The 14164-nt window shown below is 46.6% G+C and overlaps 1 protein-coding gene across 1 annotated transcript in view; it reads right to left on the reverse strand.

The window, feature by feature from the left end:
- Nucleotides 1–2652: 2652 nt before the first annotated feature.
- Nucleotides 2653–14164, reverse strand: part of PHPT1 (phosphohistidine phosphatase 1) — a 31665-nt gene continuing 20153 nt past the window's right edge. Inside the window, exons 2-3 of the mRNA XM_086921170.1 lie at nt 8518–8642; nt 2653–3351 (exon numbers count right to left, since the gene is read on the reverse strand). Of these exons, the coding sequence (XP_086777296.1) occupies nt 3259–3351; nt 8518–8642 (218 nt within the window). The 3' untranslated portion in view covers nt 2653–3258. The remainder of the gene's footprint in view (nt 3352–8517; nt 8643–14164) is intronic.

Below are 14164 nucleotides of genomic sequence, written 5' to 3' on the forward strand. Positions count from 1 at the left end.
TGCTCCTTGTCGGGCCGGCGCTGCACTGCCCAACGGGTCCCCCAAAGGGTCCCTTTAGCAGAGATCTTTTGAGAACAGCCGTATGAGGAGTCCTATGTGAAGGGTGCAAGTGTGTGTGATAATGTTAAAACTGGCTAAGGGTTACCAAAGAACAGTACATTTATTGTGGAAGGACCCTTGTCAGATTTTTTTTTTAAAACGGAGGTTGTGCGTTACTCCAATAGCCGTAATGTGCCCAGGTAACTAAAAGGACAACCGGTCCGGTGCCTGCCCGCATGTTCAACATGCGGGCAGGTGTCAGGACGGTAGGTACTGAGAGCCAGCACACCAATGGTAATTCCCGTTAAGGTGCGGGTTAACGTACGCTCTAGCCCATGGAGCATTTCTCCTCATGACTCTAGCTCACATCACGAGCGGTTCAACTATTTAGTTGGAGCCTAGCTGTAGTGTTTCCCACTCAGTGTAGCTCAGTGTGGCCCACCCTGATTTCCCGGGGGCCTTCTCCTCTTCACTCAGGTGCACCATCACACCACGGCTTGTTTTCTGTCCTGATGAAGCGCCACAGAACCTTGTGACCAACGAGGTGCGAAACATGTCAACCATTCAGTTACCCGGGCACATTACGGCCATTGGAGTAACGCACAACCTCTGGGTTTTTTACCCTGACAAGGGTACCTCCACAATAAATGTACCGTTCTTTGGTAACCCTTAGCCAGTTTTAACATTATCACACACACTTGGAAATCTTCACATAGGACTCACCTCACAGACCCACAATCATCATACGGCTGTTCTCAAAAGATCTCCGCTGAAGTGACCCTTCGGGGGACCCCTAGGGTATAGCAGTGCCAGCCCGAGGAGGAGCAAACGCCCGATGATGAAGCATGACATCCTTCGGGGTGTGTGAAGGCAACAAGAGACAAGACATGTACTTGCCTCTGACCAATGGGTTCTAGACCTAGGACTATTTCGTTTTCTCTCCTTTTGGCGAGTGGGTGCCCCTTGGCACCCCGACCTCCGGACCAGTGACACCCCCCCCCCGTCCTCCCCCCACCCCCACCCCCCCCACTTTGGTCCTTTCCTGATTACCAGTTTCCTCTTCCAGGGATGTGAAGATGCATGATGTACTACTTATTTGGTCAACACTGAGCTGTTGATTACTCTCATCTGTCACCTCAGATCTCTTCTGGGCTTTGCATTCTTAAACCATGGGAGTTCCTTGACTTGGAGTCTGCTGGCAGTTTGCCTCGGCGTTCCAAATTGTTGGGTTTTGTACCATAGAGGCTTTCTGGCTCATAGTGCAATTCATTTATTCTCTTTTTTTTTTTTTTACAACTTTCAAAACAACGTTACATGGGCATTATATTCTCAAGCTTATTGTACTGATTGATCTTGAAGGACCATCCTACTATTCTGTAGGGTTGTCATTCTGAAAGGCTAACTAACTTTTAGATTCTGTGGCAAGGGACTAGAGCACAGTTGGGTAATGAGTTTCAGGTTCCAAGTGGCATATGGAGACTGCTTACTCAATTTTACCTTCTACCTTCAACGTTACCTTCATAACACTTGGGGTCATGATTCTATTTAGAATATAGGTTTCAAGTGTTACACAACTCGGGTTAGCAGTATTGCAAAGTGCTAAACTATATGAATTTTTTTTTCTTCTCTGATATTATTCGGTTTATCCCTGGGATGGCTCATCCTCTCCTCTCTCAATGTAGTAGTGATGCTTGAATATTACAATCAAGATTTTCAGGTGAAATATCATTCACAGCTGTTCTCAGACCATTAATACACAGCTTTAAAATCCAAAGCAGGTACTAACTTTAAGCCATGCTTCATCCAAGAGCCCTTAGAAAAGAAAACTTCTCACCAATATTAGGATTTGCGAACAGTTAGAGGACAAAGATTTCTGCAACAATTGTCAAATGAGGAGAAAAGAATATCAGCCATCTAGGTTGTCACAAACGCACTTTAAGGCACCAGCAGCCCACCAAGTCAGGGTTGAGAGTGAGGGTTTAGGGGGTGGAAAGTTTGAGAGACTGCTCCAGCTTCAGAACATGTATGAAACACCACATTATTAAGCGTTTTTTTGTTTCTGACAAATCAATCTAATTGTGAGGGGCAGTTCATTGGGATCACAAAATCCCACGTGGCATGCGTGGTTTCAACTAGTGTTAGATCAAGATGGTACGCTTTGCAGTTGCAGATATGTTTGCTACTCAGCAGCTAGTAAAGGAAAAACATTGACAGGCTCTTCTTTTGAAGTGAATATCAATGTTAATCTATTAAGGCAGCTATTGCACCAATTAAATATTTCCCTGGAAGTGTGAAGCTCTGACACCGTACAAACTATGACAAGCCTGTACTTAGATACACAGAATAAATCTGCCTGTACCTCAAAGAAAGCCGATGAGAATGTATAGAAGAGCTAAAAAAAAAATTGATTCTTATGGGGCTTGGGAAGATGTAAAAGCCTGCATCTCAAGACTCTAAGATCAGAGCAGTATGACGTGCAGTTAGTTGTAGCTGTTGCAAAAGGGAATGCCGCATTGGTGCCAATATAAGCTACAAAGAAACAACCACTGTGTACTGTAAAGATAAATGATAACCAAACCCATAACATTTCAGCATAATAAGTAGCAAAATAAGTACAACACAGGATGAATCTTTATATGCAGAACAGCAAATTCACCCACTGAAAGGGCAAGATTACAGGAACATTCAACTTCCATCGAAATATCAAGTACAGCATCAGTGCAACTTTCTTCATACCCTCCAAGTAGACAATTTGCAGTAACCCTGTAGTCTCTCTTATGGGAGTTACTCAGTCAAATGTTGCTGTCAAGAGCTCATTGTGATGCTTCATAACAGTACCAGGATTAACAGTCAGACCAACTTCTGTTGAATGGCCTTCAGCATACCCATCCACCACAAACTGCTAGAAAACTATATAGTTCATTTTTGTCTCATTGCCTTATTTGCTTTTCAGAATGACCTCCATATGACAAACTCTAAAAGATAAGCTGAAACACGGGAACATGTAAAGCAAGTAAGGGATCAAGAGGTCGAACAGAAAAGTCAGTCTTAAAATCTCCAATGCAGGTCCTGATGTGTAATACTTAACACTGAATACTTTAAACAAACCACAGTCACAAAGTTCTCCCTTGCTGCAGGATTTATGTTTCGGGTGTTAAGTGATTACAGGCATGACATAACTGCTTGGTATTTCTTAAGGTACAGTTCAATGGGGATGCATCAGTACCCATCATCTGAAAATGTGACAGTGTAACCTGGATATTTCAATTTTATCTTCTCGGTGGAGATAGAGTGGTCAGCTTTCCCATAGCCCTGCAAAAAAGAAATATAGAAGATTAAAACCAATGTTGTGATTTTATAAACTACATCAGGTTTATCTATACCATGTGAATGTGAAAACTAAAAACATTAGCATTCACCCTACCTAGATTAGGGGCAAATGGTTTCTAGTAATTACCTAACCTGTGAAAATATTGACACAATGCTCTGAATCATAAAATATCTTAAATTGCAACTGTGTGCTAAATGCAAATAGCTATAAGTATATAGATAAAGACATTACTTCACATTCATTGAACTGATCTAGATGTTTTATAATAATAAATGTTAAGTTCGAGGCATGTGTGCTGTAGATACACATGCTTTGCATACTCCTGCCATCTAGTGTTGGGTCCGGATGTTTGCAAGTTGTTCTTCTTCGAAGAAGTCTTTTCCAGTCACAAGGTCCGGTGACTCTGCCTTTCGGTAATAATCTGCATGGCCATCAACTATTGGTAGATTGTTTTCTTTCCGCCATCGGGTTTGAATGTGGTTTCCGACGGTCCGGTTTGAAACCGTTCTGCGAGATCCCCTTGGTGCACAACCCACTGTACCCTCGTCGGTATTGATTCATATGCATTTCACCATTCTCTGCGTGTCGAAAAAATAAGAAAACTCTTCCATCTTCGGCATAGAAACCACTGTTGGCAGTCTTCGGGCCTAGCCGTGTCAGTCGACTTACACTGCCAATGGAACTGACTCCACTTCAATTCGGTCCTCAGTGCCACTCCAAATACCCCACACCAACCTGCATAAAGTCTGCAACTTGTGCCTTTGATCAAAGCACAAGGACGAAGACTGCGAACTTGTAGATCGTTCCGGTCAAAAAAGACTTTGGGGGACAGTCAGGCTCGACGGAGAGACATAACATAGAACACACCCCGGATATCTTCAGAGAAGTTACCAGGCATGAAGAAATGGAAGCATTGGCAGCGGAAGAGGAGGAGGCCTTCTCAATCCCAGAATTGGATTCGGAACTGGAAATCAAGCTCGATTCCAAAGACGTTCCAGCGGGACAGGGTGCCATGACTAACAAAGCCCTTTTGCCCCTCAAACTTCCTTCTACCAAGCAAAAGACCACCACTGCCTGTTGGCCATGGTCGGCACCAACAGATTGCTTCCAACACACCCTCTGGTTCGTCACGGAAACAGACAAAGCCTTCCGACTCGAGTCTATTATCCTTCAGTTCCGAATCGAAATGAAAAAGAGACAAAATCCAAATGTGCACCGAAAATTTCAGCACGAAACAAAAAAATGCTCCTTTAAAAAGACTGCAGAAGCCGATTTTGAAGAATATGGAAGAAAAGCTGGACGCTAAACAAAAGAAAATTCATATCAGTCCTAATACTGGACATATAATTGCAAAACCAGTAATACCTTCAAAAAGAAAGACAGACACTGAACACAAGATCCCTATGAAGAGGAAAAAGGACATGGCTGCCAGCCCTCTTAACATCCCACAGACCGCTCCACCTTCTTCACCTATTCCTTTTATACCCGATATAGGTCCTATACACATTACACCATCAGGTTCTCCTAACACAAATCCAGATTTAGGAGAGGACGACGATAATTTTAATCAACCACCAACTGATCCTTGGGATGATTATAATATAGATCCACCTCAGGACACAGACCGTGATTTATACCTAGCCAAGCTTCCCCTCCTCATCCTACTGCTCGTTAGGAATTAATTGCTAGGGCAGTCAATTATCCTGAAGTGCCCTTACACAAAGAAGCCCTAGAAGATTATTTCCTATTTGAAACTTCAGGAAACACACACAAAACAACAACAATGTAGCCTATGTTGAAAGGGAAGATGAGGCACACGGAGGATATTTTTAGAGACCCAGTTAGATCATGAATACCTACACCTAGGGTGAACCAAAAATATAAAACAACACCATCTGACCCAGTTTTTATTAGGGGTCAGTTGCCTTTGGATTCTTTGGTAGTCTCAAATGCCCGTAAGAGGGCAAACTCACAAACATCAGGAGACATACCACCTCCAGATAAAGAACCTAGACTAATAGATGCATCTGGCAAAAGAGTAGCTGTCCAATCAGCTAACCATTGGAATATAGCTAATACGCAGGACCTGTTGTCCATATATGATAGAGCTCACTGGGCTGAAACAGAAGAATTATCACAACATCTTCCAGAAAAACAAAGGAAAATAGTACAAGAGGGTAAACTCATTTCTAATTCATAATTCATCTATAAGGTGTGTATTAGATGCTGCAGGTACCACAGCTAGAGGAATCAATACTAGCATTATTCTAAGAAATGCATGGCTCAGAATTTCTGGTTTCAAACCAGAGGTTTAGCAAACTATTCCTAATGCACCTTTTGATAAGGAACATTTATTTGGCCCTCAAACAGACCAATCCCTTGACAAAAAAAGATACTGCAATGGCAAAATCTATGGGAGCACTCCAACCTCCTAACATAGGCTCCTTTTATAGAGGAGGTTCCAAAACTAACACCACTGAGGCGGCAGCATCTTCATTCAGGACCCAAACACAATCTCCCCTTCTAGAGGATTGTACAAGGGTGGTTATAGGGGAAACATTTTAAGGGAAGAGGTAGAAGTACACCAGCCTGCATCTCTTATTCAAAGACATACAGTGACTTGCTTTTCCTTCCCCCGACCATTCATCACATCGGGGGAAGATTAGAACAGTTTCTTCCCATTTGGCAATCAATAACAGACAAATGGGTTCTAGAGATTATCCATCATGATTATTGCCTGTAGCTTACCACCAATCCTACCAATATTCCTCCTCACATTCACAAACTCTTGCCACAACACAAACAGCTCCTCAAACAAGAGGTATAAGCTCTTCTAACAAAAGGAGCTATAGAATTGGTTCCATTACAACATAAAAGATCAGGAGTCTATTCACTTTACTTCCTTATCCCCAAAAAGGATGGATCCAATCTTGGATCTCAGAATGTTAAACCTATACATATTGTCAGTACACGTTCATATAGTTACTCTTCAACAAGTACTTCCACTTCTACAGCAAGGTGGCTTTATTTTATTTGAAGAGTTTTATATAGCGCTGGCTAGACCCATAGGTATCAGAGCACTTTACATGAGGATCAATGCGTTACAAGTTACAAATTACATGTTAACAAAGCATAGTAAAACACAGGCAAAAAACAATGTTACGGTAATTCGTGGGAGGAAGGGAGAGGAAAGAGAAACAGCGGGGAGAAAGGGAGAACTATGTCCAATGTCCGGCTGGGTAGGTGACGGTCGAGGGGGTGAAGCAGGGCTGATAATCTCTATAGCTGTCTAGCAGCTCCACCGGGCATCAGCCATGTTGCTCAGGTCTCAGCGGCCAGCAATAACAGTTTTTCATGGCTTACATTAGTTACAGTTGCATAGACAAACACAGAAGAAACAAGTCCCCAGTAGCAGAATAGAGGGAATGAGGGAGGGCGGCTGGAAAGCAGATCAGAATCTGGCAAACCGGCAGTGGGAGAAAAGAACCACGTGGGGGCCCAAAAAGCCTCACATGAGGAGCATATTTTTAAATCTGTGACAATAGCTAATCAGGAATTACACATCTTAAGGATAAGGAGTCCTTTGATCTGTGTATGGGCAAGGATCTGTCACATTGTATCGAGCTCCTTATTTTTCATCACGTTCTTGGCCCCCTTTCTACGTGTGGCTATCTTTTGCGTATAGCAGGTAGAACTTCTACTCGACCAGCTTTTTTCTATTCCCTGATGTCAGGGGGAGTTTGGAGTTGTGCTAATCATTGCAGTATTCATCTTCAATCATTAACTGCACCAGGGTTCTTAGCTTGTGGTCCGCAGACCCACAGGGGGGAATGGGGGGACCGAAACTGCATAGAAAATTCAATAATGTTAGGAGACTAATTCAGTTTACCCAAATAAATAAATTGTAAAACTGAAAATTGTAGAACTTTTGTAAATGTGAAGGAATCAGAATTTGGAAGCTAAAAATTAATTAAGTTATTACCCGTAGGTTGATTTGCAGGAGCAGCACAAGTGCAGCAAACACAAGATAGTATGTGGACTGTTGGTTGCCTCAATTGAAGCGCTGGCACAAAGAGAGCATGCATTAGGAGCCAAAAAGATAAAGTAATAAGCTCAAGGTTAGTTTGTTGCTTCACCCCTTAAAGTTAAAAATCGAATTTATAGATGCTCCAATCTTCCTGTTAAAATGTAAATTTACATTTAATGTATTTGTTAATTATATAAAATATGCCACAATTTTTCAATATATTTTAGGTTTAACTTGTTTCTGTATATTTGTCTATTGTTTTGAAGATCAAATCGTAGAAATTGTCTGGGTTAGTGCCCCTGGCGTTCCTTAATGACCAAGTGGGGTCTCTGAATCCAATTCATGGTTCTGCTGTGGTCCTTGGAGTCTAACGATTCGGTGGTAGTCTACAGAAGTCAAAAGGATACACAATTCCTAAGGAGCTTTTTTTCCTTCACCCTTTGTGTTTTTTCCCTTTAGACTGGGGCTAACCCAAGGAGAAACTGTGTATCTTTCGCATGCATAACTCTGTGCATAGTGCCATATGGTTATTTCTTCAGGCAATCAAGAACACCCACAGAGCATCCTTGTGCCCAGTCTTTGGCAGACAAATGGAATAACAGCAAGAATGAAGCAGAGCAATAGAAAGGACTAGGCACAGAACTAGTGTCTCAGATGTCAACTTATTTTAGAAGCACCAAACGTGGCAGATGTCAAATAGCTATGCTAAAACTGTAGGGTACTGGGATGCATATAATAGCAAAAGAAATAACTATACAATTTGTTTGCCAAATATGATTTCTTTTTAATTGCCCATTACATTATTGCAGGAGTGATTGGTCTATCCAGGCAAAAGACACCCATATTAAGCAATCAGTGGGAAAAAAAGTAGACAAGATAATAAAAGGCCCTGCACGCACCCTCTCTAAAGATATGCTGGGATGAGATGGGTTAAGTGCAATCTGCAGGTTTATGGGGCGCCTAAAGCAGAGCGTTCAGAAAAACTACTGAACTAATCCACCGGTCAGAACATACTCGAACATATTTACTGAGCAGGCCTTTTGCCCAGTTTCGTGAAAATTATTTTCTCCACACTGCCCTCCATCCCAAATTCATAGCTTCTTGTTACCACTTTACATACCATAGAGTAACCATAAACATGGATCTTCTTTTCCTGACTTTTGTGGCTTATGCGGCCACCCCCGAGGCATTCGCAGTCATAGCCCTGCTTCTCAATCTCGCTGCACACCTTGTCATAAATATCAGCTGGAAAAGAAACGACACAAGAAATAAAGTTAATTCCCATAACCATATCACCTCATTATTTTCGGGTTGCAATTTAATAACAAATAGGTACTCGAATAATACATCACGCATGAAAAAAAGGAAATTATCTCAATGGATTGATTAACTCTACCCCAGCTACTGAGAAACGTTTTTGTACTATTAAAATCATTACAGATAAGAGTTGGCAGAGACGGGTAAATGCTAATTGGCCAGGGAGGAGCCACGCGCCGGTTCAAGATGGCCACGTGAAGGCTCAGCTCTTCCGGACCTGTCTCCCCCCGTCCCTAATATCCTGTCGTATCTCCTGAATACAGACCCCACCGCGGATCGGCTGAAGGCGAGTGGTGCGCTTTGAAGTCACTCCGACCCCGCTGGGACGTCAGGGGCCGGAGCTACGCCTCTCGTCCTGTGAGGCCTACTGATTGAGCGGAGCCAGGAGCTGAAGTTGGCCGGGGAGCCAGCCGCCAGTGCAACAACACCAGGGCCGCGGACCGGAAGTCATCGGTCGGGCCCCGGTACGGACATACTACAGCCGGGAGACCGGAGGTGAGCGGCAACGAGTGCTGTGATGTGGCACCCAGCCACCAAACACCCAGAGGAGATTTTAATGTATGGCGGCTGCAGCGAGGCTACAGTGAGGCCTCCTGTCTGAGGGATTGCGAGGGGCTCAAACACGTTGGAGCAGCAGAGACACAAGTGCGTGACTGCCGGTTACGGGGCAGTATGCAGACAGATCCTGGGGGGCCCCCGGTGCCCACACACACTTGTAGGGGCCAGTGCGGATTGTCTGGGCGATCATCGGGGGAGGGGGAGAGACAGCCCCCCCCCCGTGGCCTAATAAGGGATCCCGCCACAACAAAGGGCTAGTGAAAGAGGGGCTGAGATGCACCAGGCCCTGAAGAGGGAACTGATACCTGCTGGGCCCGCCGAGAAAGTGTTATGGCGGTCGACAGCCACGGCCCCGGGCCCCTGGGCATCCTCCTGTGACCGTGGAGGACGGCTTGCTTGTAGTGGCCCAGGTCACAGCGATCCAAAGTTGGCGGAACGGTGCCGCCCCGGCCCTGTGTTTCATTGGGGGTCGAGGAAGTGCAATCTGGGGACCGAATAGCCCATGGGGACTACACCTTTGAGACTGCGCCTATTCGATTACCTGTCCAGGGAACCGGACTGGTTGGGGGCACTGGTTGGCTGCCCGTTTCCGCTGGCTGGGTAACTCGTGAGCCATTGTTGCACCTGTCTGGAGTAAAGGGGGCTGGGATTCGCAGAGGAGGCATTTGAGATGGCGTCAAAATCCGAAGGCGACAAGCAGCAGTCAAGAACCGGGGTTGCGTCAGGTCCAAACCAATAAGCTTGACCGATATACGATGCCTCGAGGGTCGCCACCAGACTCGAGACAGATTCAATCGATCGGAGGGGAGTCCGCTGGCCCGCCGGCTGAGCTGACCCTACTTGACGTGATGGCGGCGATAGATAGTGTAAAGTCCTCTTTGGGTCAAAAGATGGGAGTTGCTGGACAACAAGCTAGACACGGTCAACATCGAAGTTAATCTCATACGGGCGGATCTCACTAAGGCACGTGAGAAGGTCAAGTCTCTTGATATCAAGACCGCCAGCTTAACCGATGACGTGGCACAGCTCCAACAAGAAGTGCGGGAACTTAAGGCCTCTGGCGTCCTGACCAATCGGAAGTTGGACGAGTATGAGGGGAGAGCTTGACGCAATAATGTCCGAATTATTGACGTTCCAGAGAAGGCCGAGGGCCCTGCCCCTGACTTAGTCGTCGAGGACCTCATCCATAACCATCTGAAGCCCAAGAGGCTGGGCAACTTCTTCACGATTGAAAGAGCGCACAGAGTGGCTGGGCAACTTCTTCACGATTGAAAGAGCGCACAGAGTGCAGAGGTGCAGACTCCCCCCCTCCCCCCCCCTCCCCACCCCCCTGACCGATGATTGCGAGTGTGCTAAACTTTAGGGACAGAGACGCTATCCTCCAGGCCTCCCGGTCCGGAGGTCCCTTCGATATGAAAACGCCACTCTTTCCTTTTTCCCGGATTTTACCCAAACTGTCCAGAGACAGCGCCAAAGTTTCCTCGGTATAAAGAAAAAGCTCAGGGACGTAGGAATGAAGTACGCAATGATGGTCTCGGCCCGGTTGAGAGAAGAGGGTCTGTTTTTTTGACAACCCAGAGGTAGCTTCAGAGTGCTTGGAAAGTCGTCCCCGAGTGGACCAGAGAGGCAAGGCCGTGATGGAGGTGATAGACCACAGGAGGAGGAGTGACGGCGACCGCAGGCTATTCTGGACCATTGAACATGTCAGGTAGTGGGTCCGACCCACATATACTTTGCTGATTTGGTCCCAGGACTATGTGCTGTAATGGACACAGAGGGGGGGGTCGTTTTTCAAACGGGGGGACGGGGTCCTGATTTCCTCCTCTTTTCTACCTTTAGTTAGTTAGTCAGTAGTTTAGTTTATGGGGCGACAGGCACACTACCAGTTGGGGTTGGGCGGAAGCCATGAGCAAAGGTGCAGGGTGGGGGTGGGGGTTGGGTGACCTTGCGATTTATACGTCCAAGGGATTGTTTGCGTTTTGTTTGGTTTTGTTCGCATCGGGTGACAAGGGTGAGAATGTACTATTTCCATACCTACACAATGTCGAAGGCTAGTCGGGGATCGGGGATCAGTGTGCTCAGCTGGAATGTCAATGGCCTGGGAGATGAGATTAAGAGAGGGATGGGGAGTCAGTTTATTCGAAGACACTCCCCGGAGGTTGTGCTGCTACAAGAGACACATCTTATAGGGAATCGCTGCATGTCCTTGCATAAAGGAGGTTATAAGTTGGTGGCGCATGCGGGGTTCACTTCAGGCTCCAGGGGGGTAGGTATCTTGGTGAAAAATTCCTTTCCCCCGACTGTTCAGGCTACTTGGGTTGACAAGTGCGGTAGGTACATCGGAATATCAGGACAGTGGGAGGGGAAGACGGTCACCTTCGTTTCCATTTATGTCCCTTCAGGTCTGCAATCTGAAACATTCCGGGATTTGGGTTCTATTTTTTTGACTTTGCCATTGGGACTTCTAGTGATGGGAGGAGATTTAATGCTGTAATAGATGGCGAGGTAGATCGACAGCCCGCTCGGGTGCTGCGGCCGGCGCAGAGGTGGCTCCCCGACTTTCTAGAGAGGACAGGGCTTTTGGATGGTTGGAGGGTACACAATCCGAATGATATGCACTACACTCATGTCTCTGCTGCACACCATAGCCTATCGAGGATAGATTACCTGTTAGTACCAGCGGCCCAAGTGTACACGGACCGGGACGCGCGGCACCTAGGGAGAGGTATCTCGGATCATGCGCTGGTATGGCTCCAGTTGGAGATTGACAGTTTTAATGTAGGCAGAGTTTCCCCCATTCCGAGCTTTCTGAAGAAATCCGGGGATATCTGGATTCACCGCTCACAGGCGACGAAGTGGCACAGGCCATAAGGGGTGTACACTCAGGGAAGGCCACGGGTCCGAACGGACTTCCTAAAGAACTGTATAAGTTGAACGCCAACCGTCTCGCTTCGTTTCTCCGCTCCATGTAGGAGGAGAGCAGAGCGATGGGACAGCTACTGTACGATCAGCAAGTGGCCAACATTGTGGTCATTCATAAGGCGGGCAAACCCAAGACCAGCTGTTCGTCGTACAGACCCATCTCCTTATTGAATGTAGAGTTTAAGGTCTTGGCGAAGCTTTTGGCTACTTGGCTGGTCAAGGTTATCACCTCCCCGATGCATGCGGATCAGTCCGGTTTTATGCCGCACCGAAACAGCCCTCAATCTGCGCCGGCTGCATGGGGTGCTGGGTAGGTCGCCCATGATTCATGAGCCAGCGGTATTGGTTTCCTTGGACACCACTATGGGTTTTGATAGGGTTGAATGGTCATACTTATTTGCGGTGTTGGGGAAGATGGGGTTCGGGTCTGAGTTTATTACCTGGGTGCGTCTTTTATATGCGGCCCCTATGGCCAGAATTGTTGTGAATAATCGAAAATCCTCTGACTTTTCCCTCGGCAGGGGTACGAGGCAGAGTTGTCCCCAGTCTCCGCTCCTCTTTGCCTTGGCCCTAGAACCGCTCGCGGCGTGGGTTAGGTGGGACCGGTCGATTCGTGGCTTGCGCTGGACGCCGGAATGGGAAGATAAGATCTTGCTATATGCGGATGATCTCTTGCTTTTTCTTACAAATCCAAGGGGATCACTATTATGTTTCCAAGATGTGTTCGCTATTTTTGGGAGATACTCGAGCTTTGCCATTAATTTGTCAAAATCGGTTCTTTTCGTCCTCAGAGGGGCTCCGCCAGTAATCCCGCGTGCCTGCCCGATACGGATTGAACCGGTAGGGTTTAAGTACCTCGTCATTTATGTTATGCTTTACCCGAAACTGTGCTTTACTAACAACCTGGGGCCCCCTTTGAATCGATTTAAAGGAGATGTGGCGCACTGGAAGACACTTCCGCTCTCACTACTAGGTAGAGCAGTACTTTTTAAAATGTTAGCCCTTCCCCGGTTTCTGTATGCACTTTCAAAACGCGATGGACCCAGTTCTGGCCTCCTACTTTAAAGACATAGAGACCCTACAGAGGCAGCTTCTGTGGGACGGCAAGCCCTGTATCGCGTTCACTAAACTCACTCTTCCCTGGCACGACGGAGGGATAGGGCTGCCACCTACGGAAATATTACTGGGCCTCGCAGTTGGTCGCGGTAATTCATGCTGTCTACGGTCCTTCTGGAGACCCAGGGTACGCCATGGACCGCTGGCAAGTGCCAGGGGGCGATTTTACTAGAGCGCTATATGCCAAGCCTGGTCGGTTCCCCCTGGCGGGACCCACGGCACACGCTATTCAGGTGTGGCATGCGGCTAACGGGCATCTGAAGTGAGAGGGGAGACTTACACTCGCAACCCCGTTGTGGAACTCGGAGAAACTGGTAAGTCTATGGAAGTCTAAAGGCTTCGACAAATGGGACCTCATTGGGATCACACAGATTAAGGATGTCTGGGTTGGGGGCACGGTCCACACATTTCACTCTTCAGCAACAATACCACCTTCACGACCGTGAACACTACCGTTACCTTCAGATTAGCCATGCATTGCTCGCACACATTACCAAAGACACGTTGCTTCCCGATGCCTCCCCCCTTGAAGACCGGGTATTGGATGGTCAACTCCCCGAAAAGACCATCTCCTTAATATACAGGAAACTCATAAATAATATGGAGGACCCGCTGGGACTTATAAAATCACACTGGAATGATGACGGTCTGGAGTTTGATGATGAGGACTGGCGGGAGGCGGTATCCTCTACTCGGGTGGTGGCGATACAGAGGTGGCTCAGGTTGGTGCAATTAAAGATCTTGCATAGGTCATATGTTACGGGGCCAAGCCTGGTTCGAATGGGTCGCTCGGAGGGTGGGGAGTGCAGGAGGGGATGCAGGGAACTAGGTACGTACATGCATATCTTATGGCA

This window comes from Lissotriton vulgaris, chromosome 5 (assembly GCF_964263255.1).
Source record: "Lissotriton vulgaris chromosome 5, aLisVul1.2, whole genome shotgun sequence".
NCBI classification, from domain to species: domain Eukaryota; kingdom Metazoa; phylum Chordata; class Amphibia; order Caudata; family Salamandridae; genus Lissotriton; species Lissotriton vulgaris.